Raw genomic sequence first — 26,856 nt, 5'->3', positions numbered from 1 at the left:
TTCTCTATATGAAAATATAGCAATTTATTCTGACTTGAATGAGAGAAATGGTCACATATCAACTACTGGGAAAACAGAAATTCACAATATCTAGCAAAAATGTTTTTGACCAGCCAGAAAATAGAGGGCACAGCTACTAGTTTTTTTAAGCAGTAATGTAAAAAAGGGAGGGAAATGCCCAAACATACACACAGAAAGAAATAGTGAATGAAATGGTAAGACATGGGGATTTCCAGTTTGTTGAAATTAAGACCACAAATTTTGAAGAATTTCAGCAGCAACAGATTACAAAACAAATGGGATTTCATGACTGCAATTAATCAGTTCATACATTTTACAACATTGGAAATATGATGTTTCCAACCTTCCTGTCTAAATACTGAGCAAAACATTGCAAAGCATGTTAATTTTTTTTTCTTCTCGGGGTAACAGGTGGAACATGGATTAAAGTACTGACAAAAAGGACTGCCTAACCATGAGGAAAGACAGTGAAAGCTGGAACTGATTTGAAACAGGAAGGACACAGCAAGTTTGAGGTTTCTTCAGTTAACTGATCAACATGGTTGTACTACAATGACAATATATATAAATACTGATGATTTTGCTTGGATGCAGCTCTTTACAAATACAATGAGTGGGTCACCACATAAGTGCTCAGCTTTGCAAAAATTAAACACAGAAAGGTCTTTAGTTTGAAAGTCATAAATTCTTTATACTTATGTGAGAATATCATGGTCAAAATTTTGTCATATACAAATGTACTCTTATGCATGTTTTGACATGTGACAAAGCTTAGTTTTAAAAAGTCTTTAATTTTTTGAATCAATATCATAGGTTTTGAGGGACAACTTCATAAAGTTGGTAAGTTTGGGGAAACTTCTTGTTGTAAAATGAGGATGCTCTACAGAAAAGAAAAGTGTGACACTATGCAACAAAAATGAACAGCTTTCTAAGGTTGAGTCATTGGTGAGTCATGTATACCCTTGTCCTCTTTTAATGAAAGAAATTCTTACAGAAATATTTTGGTCAGTGAGTTACAGCTGGACAAGATTCTTTTCAAATTTGACCTAGTCTTCTAGATCTCGGTCATTGTACTGATTATTTCAACGATGCAACAAACCAAACAGCACATATACAATATTGATTATATTCGTCAAGCTGCTGTTTAGTTTTCTTTTCATCTAAAGTTGTCGAGAAATCATACATTCCAGCAAAATCATGAAATTTGTCAGCAAAACTTTAACCTGACCCAAGGTGGTATAAATTTTGATGATGACCGGGGCAAAGCAGAACTTGCACATTTTGATTTGTTATAGGAATCTTTGCCAGGATGGGCTGCACACAACAATTACACTCTATGAACTAGTGAGTCTGTTTTCACATTTTACTGGAAGTCTGATGACATGTATCCATGTGGCAAGGTTTTATGAAATTCTTTATGCAGTGGTATTCTGAGTATGCAGTTTACACTTTGGAATTACACACTCAAGAACAATAGTGTACCAAGACAGATTTGTCAGGCATCAACAGCACAGAGTATTTTTGGATGGCTGCCTTATTTTTCATTAGCCGTCAGCCCTTATCTTCAAACATTTTATCATGAACTATGGACAATTTGAGCAGACACTTCATACAATTGAAATGTAGTCTGAAGATGACTGTGTCTTACAAGACGGCATTCTGATTCAGTTCAGGGCAGCCGATTGGACGACAGAATTTTTAAAACCTGTAGGTTGTTGCCAGAGATGACAAATGGGTAAAAGTTCATGACAGAAACACTAGTTTTTCAGGGCTTATCTTGCCTTTACTGTTCGACCCTCTGACAAACATTGCTTCAGTCAGCAAAGAATAGAAACACTACAAAATGAACAAATACAGCATTCATGCTTAGGACAGGCAACATTTCATGAATTATGGCAAGCCTTCCAACACTATTTTTTTGTTTCTGTATGATTTTTTAAACAATTTTTTGTACAAGAGTTACTACAATGGACATACTTACAAAAAGGTAAATAAAATAACAGAAGTAGCCAAACTGCTTGAGCAAATAGTAATGTACTACACCTGGTAAACTCACAGTTACAGGAGCCACACTGCCTGACAAAATATGTAAGGCAGTAGAAACAAACTCATAAAAAAGGCAATTACCATATTTTATACATTTTTTTTACTTTTTTTGGTAATCCACAAACTTTACCTTTTTTTCTAATTATATTTGTAATTACTTTCTTTTTGTCTTGAAAATACTTTCTCCCGGAAATATTCTCACAATATTTGTTTATACCGTTTATCTAAAGTTAAAACCCAATTCCAAAACAAAGAATAGGGTATATGTTGATCAGACACGGGCAACAGGAAAGAATAAGCCAACCAGGACTGTAAGAGACAATTGTAGCATTCCTATTTTTTATATACATGTTACACGTCAGAATATTGTACATACCAAGTTGATGGAAATTCACTGAAAACGGAAGCTAAAACTCCTCAAATTTGGGCAAACTATGGTACACAGCTCTTGCTCCTTACACCCCCATTTCTGAGTTGTTTAGATCAAATTTGCCTTTAAACAACTCCAGGGTTGTATCATATGAGGGGTGAAAGGTTACGTTTGGCAGACTGCAGGGTTGCCCTCTCCAAAGATTTTTACACTTGTACAGTGAGCCCTCTAGAGTCTACAGTGTTCCTTTCTGTTGTCTTTCCATTTTTGTGACAGGAACATCTGAAGGATACAGAATAGCAGAGATTTGTTTCCCATGTTCATCAAACTCAATTAGGCTAGGTAGATTTCTTGGAGTCATGAAATTTCCCAGTGACAGAAGTTTTGATCAAAGTCTGTGCCACAAGAAGACCTTACAAATGGATACTAAACAACAATTAACATTGAGGTAGGTTGGCAGTCTAACCTTTTGGTAGTTCAGGCAACCCTGGCTACAAAACACGTACTGCTTTGAATAAAAGTCTAAATCTAGATCATAGTTCCCTCAAAGCAGCAGTTTCTCCCTTCTCTCTTTCATAAAAACACCTTATTACAAATATCAGTTTGCAAAGTCACTGAAATTTACAAATGTCCACAATATTTCTTTTTTACCCCCAACCCCCAACTACAAAATACTGTCACTAACGGTAACCTGGAATTTACCTCTGACCTTTCAGAGGTCAAAGGTCAAACAGTTGATTGTTGATTGGCACATTATTGGAAAAATTACCAGAGAGTGAAAAACGATATCACTTGATGACAAAATAAGGGAAATTAATATAGACCATCCTTATGTTGAGACATCAACAGCACATCTCTTGTCACAACATCTAGAACAAGGTGGTTGATCTGATCAGCGGTTTTCTGTCAACTAATCTGAATTGATTCCTCTAAGATCGTTCAAACACACAGGCGATGGTTCTTCTCCACATTAAAGGATGCACGGTGGTGTTCTGCAGACTCAATACTCCCAAGAGATCACGTGATGGCGGTACAGACAACCAACCTGTACAAATGCATATGGACATACATGCACTTCTCTTTGCGTTTGTGCACATGGTTTTGTTTGAACCAGCATCCATTAGAACTCTTGGTTTGACCCATTGGCATGGACCTCGGATTGAGGGCCACTGTTGCCTCAGCAATGCTATCTCATGGTAAACACTCAATGCAGCTGTAGAATTAGCAAAAACTGTACAAGGTCCAGTAGTTCCAAGCTCATTGAAAAGACTTCTCTTCATTTCAGAGTTCATCAACACAAACTGAATCGAACAGATTGGTAGGGCTTAACAAGAGATGGCAAAGTGTAATGACCTTCAGCGAAGCTAATTGTCACCAGAGTTCAGAGTGAACCGAAGATTGTTGACTGGCTCACTCCTGCTTACAATGTGCTGCAGTCCAAAAGGCTATTGAAAACTAAAGGAACATTGAATCTTTGCTAGTTTTAAAGGGTGGATGGCCTAACAAATCAACACCTAGTACGTTGAAACTCTAGTTGTCCAATGTTATCCTGAGGCGTTCAAATAATTTCATATTTCAGAGAAATAACTGGATCTTTGTTGATGCCTGCGGATAGACGATGTCACCTTGAACTTGAAATCAAAAACAGATGAGATAGAGACAGCTGTTTGATGAGATCGTTAGTTGAAGACTGTACATTCAGAGGAATCTTCAAAGCAGGACAGCATAAATGATGAGATCAGGAAGTAGTTGAGACTACAGCTAACTATGACAGACTTCACTTCCTGAGATCAAGTACACAGACCTGTAAAAGAATTCAGACAGAACCGATGTTAAAGGAAAAATGATGTTAAAGGACAAATTAATGCAAAAACACTTAATCCTTTCACTAACACAGTTTGATCCAATCCTATCGTCTGTCATAGCAAAGTCACATCTGTAAGATTGGTCACGGAACACAATTCCTGGATCTTGGACAACAAGATAACTGGATTTTGTTCAGCTCTGAGATTAATAAACAAATGTGAAAATACTTACTGATCCGTCTGAAGCACTTGCTCCCACTTTATCACCCCTAGAATTCCAACAAACTTCAAAAATACCACCCGTACCGCGATAACTATGTACAAGACTACCGGTCTGTGAATAAACCAAGAAAGTAATTATTAGAAACTTGATTATTATTATCAGTATTCAGCGAAACTGACCACTACGGATCAGCCTCAGTGATTTTTGAACAATTTACAAAAATATTTCATTATTTTCAAATTCATGCCATGCGACCAGAACATTGTATGTGTAATTCATGCATGATTGTCTGAGTGACCTCTTTCCATTCAAAATAATGCAGAAAACATTCTTTCTTCAAATCATGCCAAAAAATCATCTAGTAAGTGTAGACCATGTATGATTGTCCCTGAGTGACTGGTTTCACCTAACAATATTGTACACCACCTCAAACTTGACTTACTGGAATTCATTTTTCTTGGCAATGATTTAAAATTTGAGAAGAAATAAGTTTTAACATTATTTTCCTGACAGAATTTCTCAGTAGAAGTTAACCTTTTCTAGATTTGCTTGCAATCTAAATTATCTTATACACAACATCTATTATTCAATTCCATACAAATGTTGTGTTTAATGTAGCTGACCTCAAAAGTTTTGCAGAAGAGAAAAACCAGACATTGTTGTTCTGAAGTAATGCTGACACACTCATTGCATTATTTTGGCCAATGTCACACACATTGCCTAAAACTATGTATACTGTGTGCTACTAGTGACCATAAACAGTATTAACCCTTGGAGTGCTGTAATTTTTCCCACCAAAATTTTAGTGCAACATTTTACCAATTTTTTGAAGTTTTCTGTAATTTTTTGTTAATTTTGGACCAAACAGACATCACATTTCATTGGCTGCGGTTTTTCATCAAAATTTTGGCAAAACTATGAAAAAATTTGACTGGAGTACATTCTATAAAGGTGACAAAATTTGACTTTGGCGCTCAAAGGATTAAACGTATACAAATACATAATGGATATATAATTGACTCTTTGTACGCCTGTACTGTGGGCAAGTTTCCTCTCAGCTCTTTATCATAAAAGGTGAACTGAACAAACCAAAGAATGGGTAATTCACTTACCTGTGTGGACCATATATGAACACACTTGTCAAATGAACCACTAGCTAAATACTTTCCATCTGGACTAAATGCTACACTGTACACAGGTTCCTGGTGCCTAGTTAATGTGTGAATACAAATACCCCTCTCTACGTCCCACAGCCTCACTGTTGAGTCAAACGATGCACTGTAAACAAACATAAAATACAACTTCTGGATAAAAAAATATTTGCTTTGTTTCCCACTCTAGGTCTCTTCCAAAAATGATCTGGTGATACATTATTTACAATGACATATAAATCACAAATACAGAACTGCTGACATGTGGCAGTATATCTGACATGCACAAATATGGTGATGACAAATGCAATATTCAAAACTATACAGTGTGTACATGTGTCGCTAAAGAATCTAACATTTTCTGTCTTCCATAGTGCACTGTCCTCTCTTTATATTTATTTACTTTTTTGAGTGAACATAGAAAGGAGACTGACAGAGTTACATGATGTATGCCAGAAGGAGAAACAACACCGTTTTTTTCTATGGCCTTCATTGCTGCCAGGAATATACACATCTTTTGAATTTGATGACTCCTTACACTTTCTCTTCCTGTCTCCTTTCCGAAAGCATACACTGGGCATACAAAGTTTTGACCTAGCTTGAATATAAAGCAATTTGAATCTTACAGGGTGAATACTCTTGTCTTTTTTCAATTTGAAACTTTAGTTTTTTCCCCTGGAGATAACACACGGATGGCAGCCATTTTGAGTTCAAAATATGTAGTTTTTCGGTAATTTGTTTCTCTAGTAAGAAATTTTGCATGGTAATTCTTTATTCTTGATTTTGAGAGGGGATCGCTTCAAGTTTCCTTGAAACAAGTCTGAGCAAAAGTTAAAGGTGGGTACTACTTTCAGCAAATATTACAAGAACATGATTACTTTCAGATAATATCAAGAAAGACTAGAAGTTAAATTCTTACTAACTGACACTCTTTCAATGAAATACCTCTGAATAGCAAATTAAGGATCTCCCGAAACATAACATGTGCAACATACTTACCTAGCTAACATAAGAGACTGGTTTGGAAAATCTGTACTGGGACCCGTCGGACTCCACTTTATCGTATAAATTTCTTTATTGTGTGCTTGGAGGTCATGCATGCAACTTTCATGCTTCATTGACCATATCTGGGGATAAAATTAGGAGGGTAAGGGGTACTCCACCGTATGTAAAAGCATAAATTATTCACTCAAAAGGGATCAAAAAGTAATTTGAGTCTCTCATGTTTCCTTTGCTTACAAATGCAAACAGAAATTTGAATTATTCTATCAACAATGTTTTGACTTCTTCTGAATGTGTGACAATTTATTTCCTGCAATTTTGAATTTTGTTGAACACTGTCAACTGAATTTACTTGTGCTCTAACTTCCTACCTGACCAGCTATATCATTTCCAATAAATATACATTTACTAAGAGTGTAAACAACAGCTATACTTTCCAATATAAGGAAAGAGAAACAGAATAATCCCGAGGACTTTCCTTAAGTTTATAGTAATTACATACATGTATTTACCTTAAGTGTCATATCATCTGAACATGACGCTAAGAGTGTACCAGATGGGTCCCATTTGATGGCATTGACTTCATTCTAAGTGAAAAAGGTAAAAATATACAAAGTAATGTGAAATTCATGATCATGATAAAATACAAATCTGGGTCCTTCACAGTGTTTCTGTGTAGAAGCAGTAGACCAGTAAATGTTACCAGTATCACTAAGGCTGGCTCGTTCTTCAAATGATATTGTCCTTGGTATATCATTCAAGTATTCAGGGACAATTTAGAAATATTACATTTGTTTAAAACTTACAAACCTTACTTTTCATTAGTATCTGAAGTTTCAGGCAAAGTTATCTGTTGTGAAACAAATAGGCGAATAGCTTTCTGATATCATCAAATGTATAGAAAAGGTGAGTTGCTGAAAATACACTGATTTTCAAAAATATTTTGCGCATTATCAGTAGTCAACACAGCTATTACATGATGAACTCTAACAGGTTGGGATTTAGCTAAGCTGTGCTGGCTTCACCGGGTAAATAGGAATCATTGGTTGAAAAGTCAAAATCCCATTGCAAATTTCCTCAATTTCTGATTTCTGAACACAAAAGGGCGCCCTCTAGAGTTACCCAACATAGAGGGCGTCCTCCTGGTGGTAACAGAAGTTGACTACATTCTGAGGGACCAACTCACCGTGTGTCCTTGGAATGTCTTGATAGGCTTTTCGACCCCTAGCTTACAAACATGGATGCACTGATCTGTTGAACATGACGCAAAACTGACATTTGACTGCCAGTCTACATCAAGTGCAGGTGCTGAAATTAAAAAAAATACCACCAATTTATTTATTTTGTGACCTAAGAATGTCCTACAAACACTGCCCCAAAACGGCAATAAATACAATTTATCAGCACTTTACTAACCACTGGATTTAAGGAAATTTCACAGCAATCCCAAATCCATCATGTTCCCTTATCATGTTAGAGCTATGATCGGTAGCACTGAGATCTCAGGTCAGATCATCCATATTCCTTTACCTTACTAAAGCTATAACTTATGAACTGTGAGATCTGAGGTCAGCCTATCTATCTTACAGCTGTAACTTGACAGTTTTAAGGAAAGGTCAGCTGAAGTGAAGGACGTTGAACTCACCTGAATGGAACGGAAATTGCTGTTTACAGTCTCCTGAGTGAGCATCCCATATTATGGTGGTTTTGTCTACCCCTGCACTGAGAATATAATTGCCTTTCTTATTCCATTTAAGGGCAAATATGGGTCCCTTGTGTTGGCCTAACGTTGTCACCTGCCTGCCATCTGTTGACCATATTCTGGCATAACCATCATATGACCCTGTTGCTAGGAGTGTTCCATCACTCTGTGATAAAAGATCACACACACAACTTTCAATACAGGAACAATAAAATCCAAAGACAACATTAGCTCCAGTTTACATGAAATGCACATCAAAATAGTATATAGAGTGAGATAAGTTTGTTTTTTCTATGCAAAGATCTCTCACATTATATCAACCATGTTTTGAGACTAACTGCTATTAACAAAAAAACTTTAAGATTGCTTTCAGTTGTGAGTGTAGATGGCAGAAATTTTTAGGAGAAAGAACACACATGCAATCGGGATAAATACTACATTAAATGGAAATTCTCTAGCGGATTCCTCCATTTAATATTCATCAAATCTTGCTGTCTATTGAACATGGAATCTCTAAGTTTTGTTATCCATCATTGGAATTGATGACCAAAACTACCAAAACCTGATGTGTTGTCTTTTGGCTTACATCTTACATTTATTAATTTATTATAATCTGGTCATCATAACAACAGTTCATAAAGCATTTCAGGCCAATGGGGTGGATATGTGACTGAATTCCTAGTCTGCTGGCATGTGTGCGATATATAAATCCATAATTATCCTGATCATTGTTACAGTAAATTCTTTCATGAAGTATCGCAAATAGTTAAGGCTAGCAAAGCTAATCTACAAATCTTGTAACTAAATTAAACTTACATTCCAATCTAGTGAAGTCACATCTTTATTACTGGGAACTTCTTGGCCGCCTTCTCTGATACAATGCCGTAATACTAATTGATTCGCACTATTTGGACTGTCATTTAAATTCCATATCCTGGCTGTTGAGTCTCCTGACCTATTCAGGGAAAGAACAATGAAATACATAACTATGCTAATTTCAGCTACATTGAACTCTAGGTGGCGCTGTACAATTTAGCAGTGGATGTTGCAATACAATTTCCATATATATCATACCACAGGTGTATATCATGGTATTCACTTTTGTAAGATCAACTGTAAATGTATAGAAATCCCTGGATGAATATCACACAATACAACTACTTAAAATACTTCTATTTCAGTTCATGAAATAACGGGCAGCAAAACAAGAAGAGTCTTTTTCCATACATGAAGATTTTCTTAAAATAATGTGCACAAACAATCAAACTGTACAATACATTCAAGATCTGAAGGTGATCATGTTAACTTTTTGTCCAGCTATTTTGACTCTTGCAAACCTTAGTAACCAGTGTGTTATTTGTTAAAGTTCAGCCATACAACTGAAAAAGAACTCCACTATGTCAAAGTACAGTCATCCAAAGGTTGAATATTTCTAAATAAACCCTTAGAGACAGGGACCAATCTAGTCTTTCTTGATCAGTTTGAGTTATGTGAAAGACGATCTCAGCTATTCTGTGTCACTGGGTATCAATGAACACACTACACTGTAATAGAACCCTTCTACCCCCATTCCTTTGTATACTAGTCCTGCACATCCATAGATAACAATAGGTTGAAACAAAATATTTGGGGTGAAAAGGTAAGATTTTAAGAACCAGTCACTGACAAGTAACATGCATGACTCCCTAGAAAAAGGAGTGTTCTGATAAAAAGGTGCATAATTTTCATCGGATGACTGCACAAGTAAGACAACTATCTGACTAACAATCCACATCTAAATAAATGACATTTACAACAAAAGGCTTGTTTTACTGTTGAATGCAGTATTCCTGATTTTGCTGTAATCACAATGTGCCTTGATTAGGACTCATATAATTCCGTCATAAGTGGTAATTGCAACCTTACTGCCCACAGCAAATGTGACCAACATGTCAAAGGTTAATATCCCCATCGCAGGATAATAACTAGATACAATATCCCAGGGTCATTGGTCAAATCAGAGGTACATGTACTTCTTTCAGATGTTGGGTCACAGGTCAGGTCAGAGGTTAATGACTTATTTTAAAGGTGACTTACCCTGATGCTAAAAGATCATTTCTAGGATTCCAGGCACAAATGAAGACTTCTGATTCATGGCCCCTTAGAACTGTTGCTTTGCTTGGCGGGATTTCTATTCCTCCATCCACTTCCATTGCCTCTGTGTGGTTGGCTGGGAAAAAACACAGAATGAAAGTCAGCATAAAAATTATATCTGTTTACTGTAATAGTGGAAAATAACTGCCTGTCTGCCTGGGGCTGGTAAATGTTTGACTAGGCAAGTGAAATTTTAGTTACCCGTCCAATGGATAAATAGAAATAATGCAACATTTTTTTGTTTGTTGAGGTTACAAGCAAAGTAGAAGGGAATCAGTATGGGAGATACAATTATCAGGAAAAAATACTTTTTGCCTCGGGGCAGGAACTTTTGCAATTTTTCATTATGTGTTGGCTATCAGCGACCAAAAGACCACAGAGAAAAGGGTGACACATCCATGTGTTGCATTCAAATATGTAAAAAAGGAAAGTTGAGGGTCTATGCATAGGAGGCTGTGTGAACTCTGTTGATATCAGCTATGCCTTCTACAGCACATACACTGGACCATGTAGGGAGAAAGGCTGACGTTGATACAGTTCATGAGTATATGTGGGTCAGGGGTCAAAACAGGTCAGGTTGGAGTGCTGGAAATATCCATCTATTTTGATCGGACATTATAACCAGGTGAGATGTAATTTGTCTACAGTCTTTCCTTTGCTTTTGGAGGCTAAGGCATTCAACCAAATCTGGTTTTGTTAGTGAGTTGCACACTGCCTCTACAAGTAAAGCAGGAAAACCTTGGTCACAGGTGTTCTTGTACTAATACACAAAATCAATCACACAGAGAGATACAGGTTTGATCTGCTATTCATGGTAAGATTCTGTCCAGCACACCTTGGCATCATCTTGTATTGACACCAGGTTGCCAGTCTGTGATTGTTTTTCACAAGCAACAGCAAAACAGTTGATTTTGGCTTTTTAAATACCAATAGAAGCAATGGCTTAAATAGATGAGGATTTATAAACCAGTATGCAGCTGCAGTAGTAATTTGACAGTGTTCTTTCTTGTGGTAAGGCAAGCTTGAGAAAATAGGGGTATATTTTTTCATAACATCATTCACTGTATCTGTTTTAAAAATTAATCCTGGACAGAACTTAAAGTCATCTCTAAGTTTTGAACATATAATTTTTTAATTTCAATTCTGGCATGACTTAATGATCATTTTTTCAACTATCAATGTTCCATTAGGCAAAGACAAATAAAAAATTTGTTTCTCATCCCGCCGCGTCAACCTTTTTTTTGTGCTCATGAGAAAATAAAATAGAAAAAAAAACGCAAAAATATGTGAACATAGTGCATAACACAGTGCTGTATAAAACAGAACTGTGAACAAAATAACTGACATTAACATTCCATTCAGAACTGTACACATATGTCACTGTTACATTACGCAGTCAAAATTGTGCATTGCTGCACTGAAAGTCAACACACTGAAAGTCAAACCGCAGAACTGTTGCTATACAAAAATACTAAAGCAACACTGCTGTGCATTTATCTCTGCATGCATTCCTATGTTGTTTTTGTGTTTTTTGCACATTTTTGTTGGTTGAAGAATAAAACAAAATTGAGAAGAAAAAAAAACCTGCGTCACCGCATCATTTTTGCAATATGTCTAGGATGAGAAACAAACTTTTTATTTTTCTTGGCCTTAAAGAAGTGTGCAGGCATAGTAATGAAATTGTACCTTGTATTGAATTTGCCATTGAATCGTCGCCATTCTCATTAGTACCTTCCACTTTATTAGTGTCATTCTGTTGGGGTTGTTGTTGTGACGTATTGGCCACAGCCAAGGCTTGTGCTTTGATCTCAGCTTTCTTTGAAGAGATAACATCTGGCATCACAGCATCTACTAATGATAATGATTCTAACGCCCTGTTGTCTATCATTGTACCATCCTAAAGTGGATTGAAAAAGACAGTAATGAGATGACCACTTCAAACCTCAACTTGATCATTTTTTACCTGCTGTTCTCATTCTGTTTATCATCAAGGTGACTTTGAGTAAACACTGGTTTCCCATCATGACGTCTCAAAAAATATCAAAATATAAATTTCAAAATAAACAAACAATAGTGCTTGTCAATATCATATTTCAAAACAAAATATCTCTATTCAGACAATTGATGAGAATGATTTGGATAAATATCAAATCAAATGGATTTTGTGATCAACACTCTGGACTGCAAATTCACCAGAAACTGAGCATACATCCCAGCACACCAAACCTTGCAAATTTTGAAGTATAATATATTATTGCCTCAATACATGGGTTTATGTGCCCAACGCCAGGACGGCAAATTGTCTCCTGCTGCGAGGGCATATAAACCCATGTATTCAGGCAATAATATATTTATTACATGCCTCTTCACTGTCTATGCTATATGACATTTAGTTACATGCAGGGCATTTTCAAACAATTTTGCCACTATCGACCAGCATCAAACAGATTCTTAACGAAAGTCAAAATAGCAGTGCGCGCATGGATATTTTACTTCTAGCGTTAAGCGTCTACTTTGAAGTTGAAAACGTCGAAGGGCTTCACCGGACTGGGTAACCATGGAAACCGGTCAGTATATCGTTCACAGGCCCGCTAACTCTCCGGATGTTCCTATTCAAGTCAATGCACTGATTTGCACTCACGTCGAGGCATGTAATAATTTCTCTTGGAATCAGAACAGTGAAAGAGTAATGTCAAACTCTTCTACTATTAGTATCTATTGGAATAATTATTTGGAAAAAATTTCACAGATGAAAAAATAGGGCCAAAGTCCCTGAAGCTACTATAGACATGGATACAAAATTAAGTATTTCCTGACTGTATGAAATTATCTCACTAAGGTCATCCTAGGGACATGTAAACCAAATATTAAAGCTGTCTGACCAGCGGTTTTGAAAAAACAAGCAACTCAACAGTTGACAGAGCTCTGCTGTGTTATGTAGAGAATAACCTTTTGTGACACATGTATTGATGAAGAAGGTGGATATCTTTGATAGCTCATTTCAGGATGGCCTGACCAAAAATGGAAAAAAATTCCGTAAAAATACAGATTTCATCAGACTATATTAGTCTACAGTAGCAAATAAACAACAGTTAATTACATTCTGATTAAAGTAAACAAGACTTGCTTAAATCAAGATTTACGTCATAAAATAACAGTATATCTCAGGTTATAAAGTAAGTTCTGTTGAAGAAGTTGAGACTGTACGTACTCAGAGAAAGCACACTGAAGAGACAAATGTTTGAAACTTAAGAAGTTCAAGGTCATCAAAAGCATTATAAGGAATCATGTTACACTTTCATTGCACTGTTTACACAGATTGCATAATTGCTATAAATAGCACATGAGGAATCTTACAGCCCAGCTTTACCATAAAAACCCTATCACTTTGACTACTCTTTTACATGTAATTGACCACTCTATTTTTTTTCCTCAAAAAGTAATTTTATTTTATCCTTACCAAGTCAACCATAAATGGAAATTAGAACTTTCTCTATCTCTATTTATTTGACCACCCTATCATGACAAACTATTAGATAACATACAAATGATGGTTCAGAATGTCAAAGATGGGATTCAGGAAAGTTGCCTTTACATGTTTTAAAACTCCAAGATAGTAAGCAGTTCACTATGAACTGTCAAAAAAAGTTGAACTTTCTGATAGTTCTACACTAAAATTATTTTGGCTTTGATGATTTTCTAATTAATTCAATTATTTAAAATCACATTAATTATTTTTTCTTGGTGAATTGATAGGGTTTATACAGTACAAGAATTACAAACAATGTAAGTCAAATTTTGACCAAAAATGACAAAAAAATTCCTTAAAAATACACATTTGCATATTTCATCACAATTTTAACAAATCTAAGTTGGGTTATCCCTAGGGACCTGTATACCAAATAACAAAGCTGTCTGACCAGCGGTTATGAAGAAGAAGATTTTTTACCAAAAACGCCTTTTTTGGCATTAATTTGCCTATTTTCAACAATATCAAAAAATTAAAAAAATAGTTTCTCAAAATCATATTTTTCATCTACACAACAAATATCAAATCAGTAAGTACTGTGGTTCTCAAGATATTTGAGTGGACGGACGCCTCACAAACGGACATACATACATACATACATACATACATACATACATACATACATACATACATACAGACTGACGCCGGACGCCGGATGGATACCCATCCCAATAGCTTCTATAGACTATAGTCTATAGTAGCTAAAAATTACAAATCCTCAAAATTTCCAAGTAAAGTCTTTTGTACACCAGATTTCAATACCAAACAGGCAAACATCGCTTTGCTCCCATGGGAACACTGCAACTCCTGGCAGCTGTTGAAGTTTATTAAAATTTCTCTGAAAGTCAATATCTTTAGTCATAGAGTCACTTATAAAGAGTTTGCAATTTTAAAAAACACTTGTATTCAGTCTGCTCCACTTTTCCTTGATTATTTTTGTAGAGATTTGGAGATTACAGAAATTTTAACAGTGGATCCTTCTAGTTAACAGAAAGTTACATTGCTTCTATTTGGAATTTAGTATCACCTTTTCTTAACCTCACAACATTGCTCATGTTTTCCTTATTTATAAAGCATGAAGTAAAGAGTAAATCAACATGAATTTGAATCCAATTTCTTTTCTGTCAAATTCTGAATGTTATACACATAGCAGACTTCTAACATATCATGAGACAAGCTGATTGAAAAAATTGCTGAATTATAGTCTAGAGGCAACAAAGAGATGTGAATAGTGGTATAGATATAGTTAGGGAATACATGTAACTGGCTATTAGGGAACTTGGCTATTAATATCAATACTTGGCATGTATAGCATTCACAGTGTAACAAAAAATAAAATATCCAAACACGACTCAACAATGATTGAGGGAATCATACAGGTATTCATCTACACAGATTGTAGAGTTCTTTATCTGATGAAGGCAATATGAGCTGAGACTTTCATTGTACAAACAACGTTCACAGACTGAGTGAGCTAATTGCCATGCTTGGAGCGATTTCTCTTCAAGGATGCTTTTCTCAAGACAAGACTCATGTACATGTGTACAGAGTGCTGTTTCTCCATGTTCTAATTCATGCCATGCTTTTCTACTTCAACACACATATCTTTTTCTCTATTTTTCTTTCTTGCAGGTTTTAAATTGCAAAGCTTTGAAGGATGGAAAATGAACTGTGCGTGTCTGCATTGAGTTGGAATGCAAGATTCAAGTGAAATATTGAAACGTGACATTCTTAACACAAAAATTTATTTCAGTTACACCAAACAGAAATTCAAACTGATATAATAAATGTTATCTGTGATAAAACCAAACGATAACATAACATTTCTTTTTGTTTTCACACTGCCTTTACAGCACACATAAACCATAAGGCTGATTTGATTGCAAGTATTCTTCAAGTAAATTTCCGACACAAAGATTACAATGTTTTCAAGTAATGTTTTTCCTTGCGTGTCTATTTATTTTACCATTCTTCAATCAATCACGCCTCCCTTAATGTACATTACCAATCAATCATGTCTCATTTTAAGTAAATTTTCATTGAAGTACGTAGAGAGATTTCTGATGTATGTGAACTGTGAGTGTCACACACACTTCCTGTTACGACAAAATCGTAACTTGCATTTTAAATAACCCAACACAGTCTTCCATGACAGTTGACACCCAAGTGAAATCCCTAGCAGGGACTTTGCTTAGCAAAATCCTTGGAATTTGTCAATGTTTCTGTGACTGTGATTGTGATGAGAACCAAAATAATACTAAGAGATTTTTTTGCACCTTATCTCAACGAGTTGTAGCCTGGACCCCATTCTCCACTTTTGGCCGGACGAAGGCCAAAAACGGAGAATGGGGTCCAGGCTAACTGAATCGATGCATGTAAAAAACCCCCACCAACACTCCTTAAAAAAACTTTACATTTATGCTGCTGCTGACGTACAAACTTAGCACGATAACTGACTACTTTTCATCTTAACTGTACACTAGTACACACATTACTTCTAGAAATATGTGTGGTGCTGCAACCCAGCGATGATAACAGGGTGCAGTTCATAAAGGCCAATTTGAATTCAGTTGAAAGTGTGCCTAAGTTTGCATCAACTTACAGCCCAGAGTATTTTCAACAAGTTTTGTTTTATCCGCTCAGAAGAGTTATCCCTTTAGTGATCATCAATTGTTTGAACATGGATCGTAATTTTTGCAGGATGTAAATTAACACTTGTCCAAGTGATTACAATCCACATACCTCAGTGATGCTAATTTCTGTTTCCACATACACCCATACAATCCAAATACTTCATTGATGTTAATTTCTTTCTCTACATACACCCATACAATCCACATACCTCATTGATGCTAATTTCTGTTTCCACATACACACATACAATCCACGTACCTCAGTGATGCTGATTTCTGTTTCCACACACACCAGTATGATCCACATACCTTATTGATGCTAATTTCTGTTTCCACATACACACATACCTCAGTGATGCTAATTTCTGTCTCTACATACACACATACAATCCACATACCTCATTGATGCTAATTTCTGCTTCCACATATTGCAGACCTTTCTGGATAATTGATATAAGAGCTGCAGGCGGTACTAGAGCTCCATTGATGTTGGACTGACTAATATGACTCTCTATACCAAATGTAAATGCTGAATGCGAAAAACCTGGAAAATAACATAGCAATGAAATGTATGAGGGTTAAACGGTATAATCTGTAATAAGTTTTCTGACCTGATATAGATTAAATTCCTTCTACTTATCAACTTTAATTCTGAGAATGATAAAATGAAATCACTGGGTGGTTGACCGTTCACAGTGAGGGAACGGGTTCCTGGCACAGAGAGTTCAATCAAGTGTCATAAGGTTGAAGTTCCATTAGAAAGTGGATTTCAAGATTTGCCTGCAGTGAAAGATTAGCCCATCTGTAGATGGATCAGTCCCAAGATTACACAAATGTGAACTTTACAGTAAGCTCTCCGAAGAAATTGGAAAGAGGGCAGCTTTCTTTTTTGTTTTGCTGAAGGTCAGAAAGCAGAAAAATTACTTCCAAACACACAACTCTTCATGCAGTTGCCCACAAATATCATCACTAGGTCCTGCAGGACCTCCCCAAACTGCTAACACAAACTGTACACTTTTTTATTTTTCCTACAATTGATGGTTATAGACCTGCCAAGTCTACTTAAAAGGTTCTGGAACTACAGACACTCCATTGGTTCAAATACAAAGGAAAGCCCTGTGAAATATCAACTGATATGTTTTGATTTGATACATTTTGTACGGTCCATGTCTATTGCAATGGTTCTACTCTCGAATAAAAGGACGTGATGCGTTCTACAGACTCCGTACGCCCAAATAATCATGTAATACCAGTACAAACAAGCCCACATGTGTACTAACGTGCATGGAAATACACGTACGTTTATGCGCGTTTGCGCACATGGCTTTGTTTGCACGTGGTTGATTCAAATTCCGGGTTTGGCCTATTGATGTTTTCTAATATTTTTCGCTAGAAGTCAGCCATATTGGAAACTCTCAATTTTGGTGCATTTGTGTGCGTGCCCTTGAATAGGTTGTTGTAAGACTTACCGGACTCTTGAAGGTACCTATACACCAGGAAATTGACCTCATCACTGCTAATACTCATCCTGGTCTATACTTAAACCCAATCATAAGGACATCAACCAAGGTAGCACTAACAAAAAACTCACAATCTGTAATACACAACACAAAGAAAAGGAAGAGTTAAGTCAGAGATACAAAATTTCAGGCCTGTCAGAAAAACTAATAAGTCTGTCCTGGGAGAAAACACACATTTTAGATTTATGAAAGTGAATAAACATGCACAGTCAAGAGTTAATTTACACCAGGCCCGTTTATGCATGTGTAGTGATGAATGCAAACGATTTGCCATGGTGACAGGTGCCATGGAGACGAAAGACCTGCTGCCAGGATCTACTCATGTTTCCTTTCAAAACTCTGAGTGGGTGACTTCTGTTATCATTTTCAACTGTAAGTTGAGACTCTTTATCAGAGTATGGCTAACTCTATGCAGTGACATTTTCATGGTGACTGGAAATTGACAGGCCATATCACAGCCTCGTGATGCTAGGGACAAACTGAACTGAGGCGTTAAATAGTTCCATTGAGGGTATTTTTAGAAAGTTTTTCATTCAGGATTCCTGCATGAAGGGAGAGTGCACGAATGACACAACAGATACAATAGATAATCTTACTTCATCCAATATTTCATCACATATGCTTGAAAATTACACAGACATTTGGACGGTGTCACCACAAAGCAAACATTTCACACCATAAATTTTGCATGTTCTCTTTTGAAATGAGAGAAGCGATATGAATCTACCTTAGTTTTTCTTTCAAGGCTTTATTGACTTAGATGTGGGTATGAACCGTGATATCAGGGTTGTCATAAGTATAGAGGTTTCTATCAGATCATAATGCTAGCATTCACTGTGTGCATCTCACACATCCTATCAGTCACCTCACAGCTGCTGCTTGAGACAAATACTGAGATAGAAAGCTGTATCTGGCGCTGACTCATCTTAACTGATGACTCATCACACTTTGACCTGCTTTTTAAGGTCACTGACAGTGTGACCCAGTGTTGACCTCTCTGCACGGTTTCCAATTCCAAACCACAGAGATAATAAAACCGTGGCATCATGGTTGAACATTATCATCAACACAAGTCAACATTGTCATTTGTCATCCATATACATACAAGATTTTGCCATGATCAAATGTGTTCAAAGGAGACCAATAGACAGTGTGCTTTGAATGCGGAAAAGTTATAGATATGTGCTGAAATTTGTGTGTATGAATTCTGATAACTTAATGTTTCAGGAATCAAAGTCACACCTGTTAATTTCCCATTGGCGACTGGCTCTTATGCAACTTTTTTGTCTGAAGAACAATGTGTTCTTTTTTTCTCTTTGTTGTGTAAACTACAATTGGTAGAGTTGCAGAATTACTTAAAGCTTGCAGGCAACCATTTTCAGCACATTTATTAGAAGGCATGTTTAAAGAAAAAAAAATCACATGACTTCATGATTCCAAGAAATGTGGTCACCAGATGCTGTGTAGTTTATTACAGAATACTTGATTCAGAGCAGAGGCCATAAAACTGCTGTTTACATCAAGGCAGAGAGATTGTTTTGACACTGATACCACAGGGATGACTACACTTGAAGAATCAGCATAAATGACAATTTGATTGCATGTGCCTGGAAAACCTTGGATAGAAACGTATTCCAGAAAGACGTCGGAAAACAACAAACCATGTCATGGCTCTACTACCGCACAGATTGATATTATAGATTAACATGTAACTGAAAGCGGACAATAACTTTCACGTCAAAGACTGACTCAGACTAATAAAATCTTATGCAAACACATCCTTTCACAACATCAGGTGAAATATTGGGTCTTTTCGCTTTCATGCTGACTAGCCAGATCAATGCCTAGCTTTCACTCTAAAGCTAGGAAACAATATTGTACTGTAGAGAACAGAATGAATAATGAAAAATAACCATGTTACAGTTAAGGACCTAAATGCTCTGTTCAATAATGCCATCTCATTTGCATACCATTTTCTACCAATCAATTGATATCAAGATAAGACCATCTTTGTCCTCATGATGTACCTGCTTGGATGCCATTGAAAATTGAATTTCCTGCAAGTCTTATTACATTGACATTTAGGATGGAACTTAAAAGGCAAAATTGAGTTGTTACTTCAAATGGCGTACCCTTCATAGAGACTGTGTGTACAGAGGTATATTTGGTTTCACCTGTATACCAGTACCAGTGTTTTGCTAAGGTTTGGGTATATAGGTAAATGGTTTGGTAACCAAGGTACCATTTCTGTAGTCCCTAATCTCATTGCATTGATATTCTGAGGAAAGCCCGGTACCACAACAAGCAAACCACAGTGAAATTTACCTCGATACCGCCCTTTACAAAACCACTGAGTACAGAGTTGTTTATTTTAGAAAAAGGCAAGAAAAAATCAGTGAACCACACAATTTCACGGTGCAATTGTTCCTGCAAAAGAGAGACATACATCATTTGATTGAAAATTAAATCTTTAATTACGCAAATAATTTCAGAACAGGGATTGGGTATTAACATCCATGTACACTACAGTATCTGTAGACTAATACAGTATTCATTTTTTATTGTGGACATACAACTGTAGGCACTTACTTAAAGTGACTGGAGAGCTGCCAAAAGATCATTTGTAAAATTATCCCAGAATGTACAATATAGCCTACTTACACAGAGTATTGACTAACATGAAATGATATAACCATTAGATGACTGCTCCAACTTGGGGCTAATATTTCCAAGGGGGCAGTTTGTAATATCAGCATGTATATGTTTAGAGGTTGTACATATAGGGAAATTAATTTTTCTAAGCTACATAAGTCCTAGGGATTGGAACATGAGAAACACTCATTCCCATTGGACAGATGACATATCCATTGACAAGATTTCCCCAATCACTTCATTTGAGACAAAAATAGCTTTCACTGATGTCATGGAATCTCTAGTGGAAACCGACACGCAGGAAAAAAAATCAATTAATACGACATTGAACATATGAATGAGCGATGTGTATTATGTAAACATTTTCTTGCACATGGTTTTGTTTCAAATACAATGGCAACACAACTGTTAAGTACATTCATAACAGCTTATATTATTTATCATGTATATCAGAGAATTTGTGAAAATACTCTATGTCCCTCATCATGGCTGAAATTCCAGTGAAAAAAAAAAAGCATCATCATCCTGTACAAGTGAAACAGAAACTTTCAATAATGGTTGGCTTTACCTTGTGAATGCAAGGCCAGCTGCTGTGCCCCTTTCCTTCCCATCTACCTTGTAACACAAGTCATGTGATCTGTGGTGTCACTGTGTTATGCATTGATCTGAAGCTGCCACATTGCAATGGGTCTTTGTTGACAGGTTTAGTGTGTGGCTGTTACAGTGCGATGACCTTCATATCAGTGGTATGGAACAATGCATTATTTCATAGAGGGGTGTGCAGGCTACATGACCTTGGTGCACAGTGAGGGACATACTGAGCAAATCCCATTACAGTAATGGTTAATAGGTGGTTGCCGATGACAACTACAGAAATATTACGCCATACATCATGCTCCCACAGTTATGACATAAAAGACAGATAAGCTGTTCCGACAAATTGCTTTTTGACACGACAAAATTGGACATTTTGTGAGAGAAAAACTGAACAGAGAATGCAGCAGTCAGTCGTGGCAAGACTGAAAACCGACAACTGATACTGAGTGTTTGATATGACACAAGTTACATGGAGTGTTTTTGTCCAATAAAACTTTCAGATTTACTTTCAAGATAATGGCAGCTTATATAAAGGGGCAAGGTTATTTATCAGCTGTATCTCTTAATCCTCTTTATCCCAAGTTGTATTTATTTCTGTGCTTTGTCTATGAAGACTGGTTGAAAGAGGATTAATAAATCCATTACCTGGGCACATCTTTCAAAGGATAACAGAGGAATAAGATTATATATTAAATAGTGTCAACAAGCACTAATGCTTGGACCAGGGACTGGGGACTGCTGGTTCATCTGTCAAGGCTGTTGTCAATCTGACTAAAGGTAAACAATGAAAGGACTGGCTATCTAGTGCTTCTTGAAATGAAATTGGATTGAAGCCCATAAGGCTAAGTAATATGCCTCCAGCCAAGTCCCAGTTGATGACAATACCATACACCCCCTGATTCAAATGTCATCTTAGGTTTCATTCAGGCAATACAATTACTGACACAAATCAATAAACACACTGTATTCAGACTTAAGGGCATCAATATAAAGGTCGCTTGGAGGTCAGCACTTTGAGGTCATCAGCCACTGTGACATTGTATGACATTAGAGCTTTTAATTGGTTAATGGAAGGTATCATCGGATCAAAGTATGAGTAGATTTTTAGTTTTTGTAATCCTTTGATTCATAAGCGATTGAAGTGGAGGCTTACTCAGCAAGAAACATGCTAATTATATGTGTAAACCTAAAATTAAAATTGAGAGATTTTTACAAAAGAGGTAATATGGAATGACAGAACACACTTACAAAATACAACATCAAAATGTCCACACATCTTTTATCAGTTTTGTACTTTTTGATATGTAAGACAACAGACAGTAACTGAACATCATGTCAAAGCAGTTAAGGACAAGCATGTTAATTTATGTTGATTTTTTTTTCACTTTTGTATGTTTTGTTTTTCAGTACTGAGTCCACTCTTTTATATTTATCTATGTATTGAGATTTGTGAAGTGAGTCTGTACAAAGAAATTGCTTTCCTGTACACATAGGTGATCAGAAATAAATGAATACTTAAATAAAGTACATGTAAATTTGCATATCACATGCACACAGCTATGGACAACTCTATCAATTGATGACTTTGTTTCTGCTCATACTGCTACAACTAACAAGCATGCAATAACATGATGTAATTCTCCTTAAGTTTCAAATACTAGTAGATTAATCTAGAAATGTTATATACATGTACATTGACTTGCCAATATGAGCCTTACCAAAAATGATCACAACATTCTATCCTCAGATGACTTGCATTGGCTTCCTTGATCCTCTGCCTGTATCTGAGCAATGGAATATTGATATGCAAACCTACAGTTGAAGTAGAGTCACAGCCCCTAGCTAGCTATAACACTTGGGCTGGTGGTGTCGAGTAGATCAGTATGCTGGTGGAGTGACCCTTGCTGGCTTTGCTAGCTCACTGAGCTGGCTTAGCCAACTTGTGCTGAGCTTGGCCATACTAGAGCAGAGCAGGAGGGACTGTGAGAAAGTCCACTGATGAAGTATATCTGATTTGATTCATTCTGTTTGTTTCATAATACCTGCAGAGTTACAGCATATGATCATTCAAAATTCTACAGAAATAAATATCTACATGTATGTGTACTTGCAAGTTGATGTTCCAATTTAAATTGATTTTGTGAAGTATGAAGAATGAGACCGTAAATTACAGTTCAAACCACGATGCAAGTGTCTGTCTAAGGCTGCTATGATGAGATTTACAGCAGCCCTTATCCTGCTTAATTCATAATCAGGTCACAATCAGGTCAAGTTGGTTAAAAAATAGTGAAGCACATTTCCCATAAGATGCATTTTAACAAAAAATTGAACATTTGAAGGACCCTGACGACATAGATACTGTAAACATGATTTTTATGGACTAAAACTGTTATACAATACCAAGCCAAGTGAGTTCAAATACGAAAGGTTTTGACTCAATACCGCATTTTACTGACTTGGCAGACGGGGAAGTGATATTATCTGGCAGGAAATGAATTAAATGAAAAGAAAGTAGAGTGTGGTTTCCACCGTCAAATCATACTATGGCAGTACCTGTCATGTAAAGTAATTAATTACACTTTGCCATTCATGTCACAAGATGACTGATCACTATCAACAAATGCACTCTTTCAAGCCTCTAATTGTATGTTGCTTAACCCATTCACCAAAATGGTTTGGTCCAAACATGTTGTTATCAATGGTGGAAATGGGCCTGTTTACAAGGAATTTGGGGTGAACAGATTATACCTGAACAGACACAAAGCAGGGAAACAGACCAGAGCACCTAGATATCAACAAATTCTCCTTAACTCACTGGCAATTCTTAATGCTGGGCTCAAGGTAGGATTTAGCAATGGGATTAAAATAATAAATTTCCCTCAATAATTCATTGTTGCATCTGATACTCGTGACATTATCATGTTCATGTAGTAGAGTGTGAAAAGTACGAAGGGTAAGATATTCATGCCACATGAACAAGGTCGGTTGGTGGCACACCTGGAATATCCTACCTCTATATTCTATTGTACATACAATGTAGAGGTACTACGTATATTCCTAACCAACAAAATCACATCTTTAGATGTGATGAATAAAATCATCTGCCATGTGAATTAGTCTCATAGGCAAACAAAATGATAATGTATTAAATTTGAGGTGCAAACTGACAACCTTTGTCGCTGGCAAGTCCATCCTGCTGGAAAACTGATATTCAACAGTCAATACAGCAATGACAAATACAAGCCTACAGGATCAGTGAAAAGACTGACCACAGATGACAGAAGTAAAAAAATACTGTGATGTTGATCTCTTGTCAATACCTATCTTTCAGTCACATTATTAAAATTTCTGTCACCGTGTCACATATGAACATCTCTTGTTAATATCTATCTTTCAGTCACATTATTAAAATTTCTGTCGCTGTGTCAAATATGAACATTTCTTATTAATACCTATCTTTCAGTTACACAATTAAAATTTCTGTCACTGTGTCAGATATGAATGAGTGATTCCTACTTCCACTGAAGCTTGTCTATTTCATCTTCCTACCATTAAAAAAAAATGTTACGGCGATGCCCTAATTCTGAAAGGGTCATGGGAAAAACAACCATAGAAGGGAAGCCAACAGCAGTTCAATTAGTAATCCTACTGATGCAAGAGACTGTTGCCATGGTGACAAGATGTACTGTATTCCTCCAAGGGACATTTTCCTTCTCAGCATGCACCAGTGATGATAATCTCCCTGAGGGTATACGTGTCTGTTGATGGAGTGACACTGGCGCTATTCAGATATGTTGCAGAGTGGAATTATCAGAGCATAGAGTTCCCTTCAAGATGGACAGCACTCATTAAGATGTGAAGTCATGACCCAGGGTTGGATACCTGTAGCTGTAATTACATAGCAGGTATCCCATAGCAATGATAATTCCTTAGCTTAATAATATTCACACAAAACTGCATTGTTTTAAACTAATAAAGGCAGTTATCTTTTTTCATATAAATGTCAAAGCAATTCCAAATTTTTCATTAGATTATCTACTTTTCAGATAACATCAGCTTTATTGTGTGTACTTTGAGAATATTGAGTGAGGCTATGAAATACAACCACCCTTCTGAATATATGATGAACCCTTCTACCTATACTGAAGGCTATGTGATATTGCAAACAACTGACATACATATATACATACAAACATACAAATAAATATCAAAAAACAAACATATATCCTCCTAAAATATAAATTCTACAACTCCAAAACAAAATGAGGTTATTCAAAAGTGACAAAAGCTGTCCTTTGATGACTCCACCTCTTGGTACTGGTGATAAAACACCAAACAAGAGTTTCAGTTCATGAAAATAAAGTATCAATAATACCTTGATGTTTGTCATGTCATGCTTTTCAGCTGATGTACAGCTATGAAAATACAATAGAAGGAAGGCATGTAAGAGCAAAGATAGAGTAATGCTGGTGTATTTGTAATTACATCTAATGGATCAGATATTCAGTTGTCAAGCATATTACTCCCCTGAACAAACACTGACAGGTCACTCTTTGAACATTAGCCTTGAATGTAGGGTTACTCCAATTACATAACTAATGACGTAGTCCATTAGGATATGTAATGCAATTACATGTATTTACCATGAACACAACTAGATACAAATTATAAAAAGCTGTATATTGTTTTCAAGCTACATATCAGCAATAGTGTGTGCTGTGGATTAGAATTTAAAACATGGATTCACCTTCAAATTCATAGATTTACATTTCAAACTGCTGCCTTCCTAAAATTTCAAGATTACAGCTACATGTAGGAAGAGTATACCCTGTTTGGTCAAGCTACTGTCCATGAGTTGTATGTCTTCACTGTTCTATATATATATATATCAACAGACTAAATATTAGTGTCCACATTGTGTTTCTGAAATTATTTCAAAATTATTTGAATACAGTAAATAAGAAATGGTGATTTCAAATGCTATGGCATCTGGAGGGCCCATGTTCATGCACATATCATATATACAGTGCCACACAGACATTGTACACACTGCAGCAACATCGACATGTATTACATGCACAGTTCAGTGGAAGTTTCCTACAATTTGCAGTGTACCCAGTGTTTTGACCAGAATATAGACCATAGCAGATACAGTACATGACCTATACATAACACAGCCACAAAGTGGTGCACTGAGATGTACATGTAGAGGTGGCGGCATTGCTTGCCTTATTTGGACAGGTCAGTAGGTACTCTAATGTGTTACACAGGAAATTGTTACAAACGGATCTGAAAGGTACTCCTTCAAACTTTGAATAAATGCCAAGAAATTGAGCCAATCAGAAAATTCTACGAACACATGTGTACGTGGAAATATCATATTGTTCTACTTAAGCATACATTTCAAATACAAGTGTCAATAGTGGTCAGCAAATTTCTGGTATGTTCAGTGTGCATGTAGGTACATGACAA

At 36.3% G+C, this 26,856-nt stretch overlaps 1 protein-coding gene across 4 annotated transcripts in view; it reads right to left on the bottom strand.

Moving 5' to 3' along the window:
• LOC139119494 (F-box-like/WD repeat-containing protein TBL1XR1-B) overlaps positions 1–26,856 on the bottom strand; it is a 72,169-nt gene continuing 45,313 nt past the window's right edge. For 3 of the 4 annotated variants that reach the window (XM_070683347.1, XM_070683350.1, XM_070683348.1), the window contains 12 exons: positions 18,085–18,209; positions 17,014–17,159; positions 12,140–12,350; positions 10,397–10,529; positions 9,137–9,275; positions 8,264–8,486; positions 7,805–7,926; positions 7,131–7,205; positions 6,616–6,743; positions 5,578–5,743; positions 4,475–4,576; positions 1–4,241 (listed from right to left, as the gene is read on the bottom strand). In XM_070683347.1, coding sequence (XP_070539448.1) covers positions 4,215–4,241; positions 4,475–4,576; positions 5,578–5,743; positions 6,616–6,743; positions 7,131–7,205; positions 7,805–7,926; positions 8,264–8,486; positions 9,137–9,275; positions 10,397–10,529; positions 12,140–12,350; positions 17,014–17,159; positions 18,085–18,142 — 1,530 coding nt within the window. In that variant the 5' untranslated portion in view covers positions 18,143–18,209 and the 3' untranslated portion in view covers positions 1–4,214. Of the gene's footprint in view, positions 4,242–4,474; positions 4,577–5,577; positions 5,744–6,615; positions 6,744–7,130; positions 7,206–7,804; positions 7,927–8,263; positions 8,487–9,136; positions 9,276–10,396; positions 10,530–12,139; positions 12,351–17,013; positions 17,160–18,084; positions 18,210–21,355; positions 21,420–26,856 lie in introns of those variants that run through there. The other variant, XM_070683349.1, reaches the window with a different exon arrangement.

This window comes from Ptychodera flava, chromosome 19 (assembly GCF_041260155.1).
Source record: "Ptychodera flava strain L36383 chromosome 19, AS_Pfla_20210202, whole genome shotgun sequence".
NCBI classification, from domain to species: Eukaryota; Metazoa; Hemichordata; class Enteropneusta; family Ptychoderidae; genus Ptychodera; species Ptychodera flava.
This window is presented reverse-complemented; position numbering and strand designations above follow the sequence as displayed.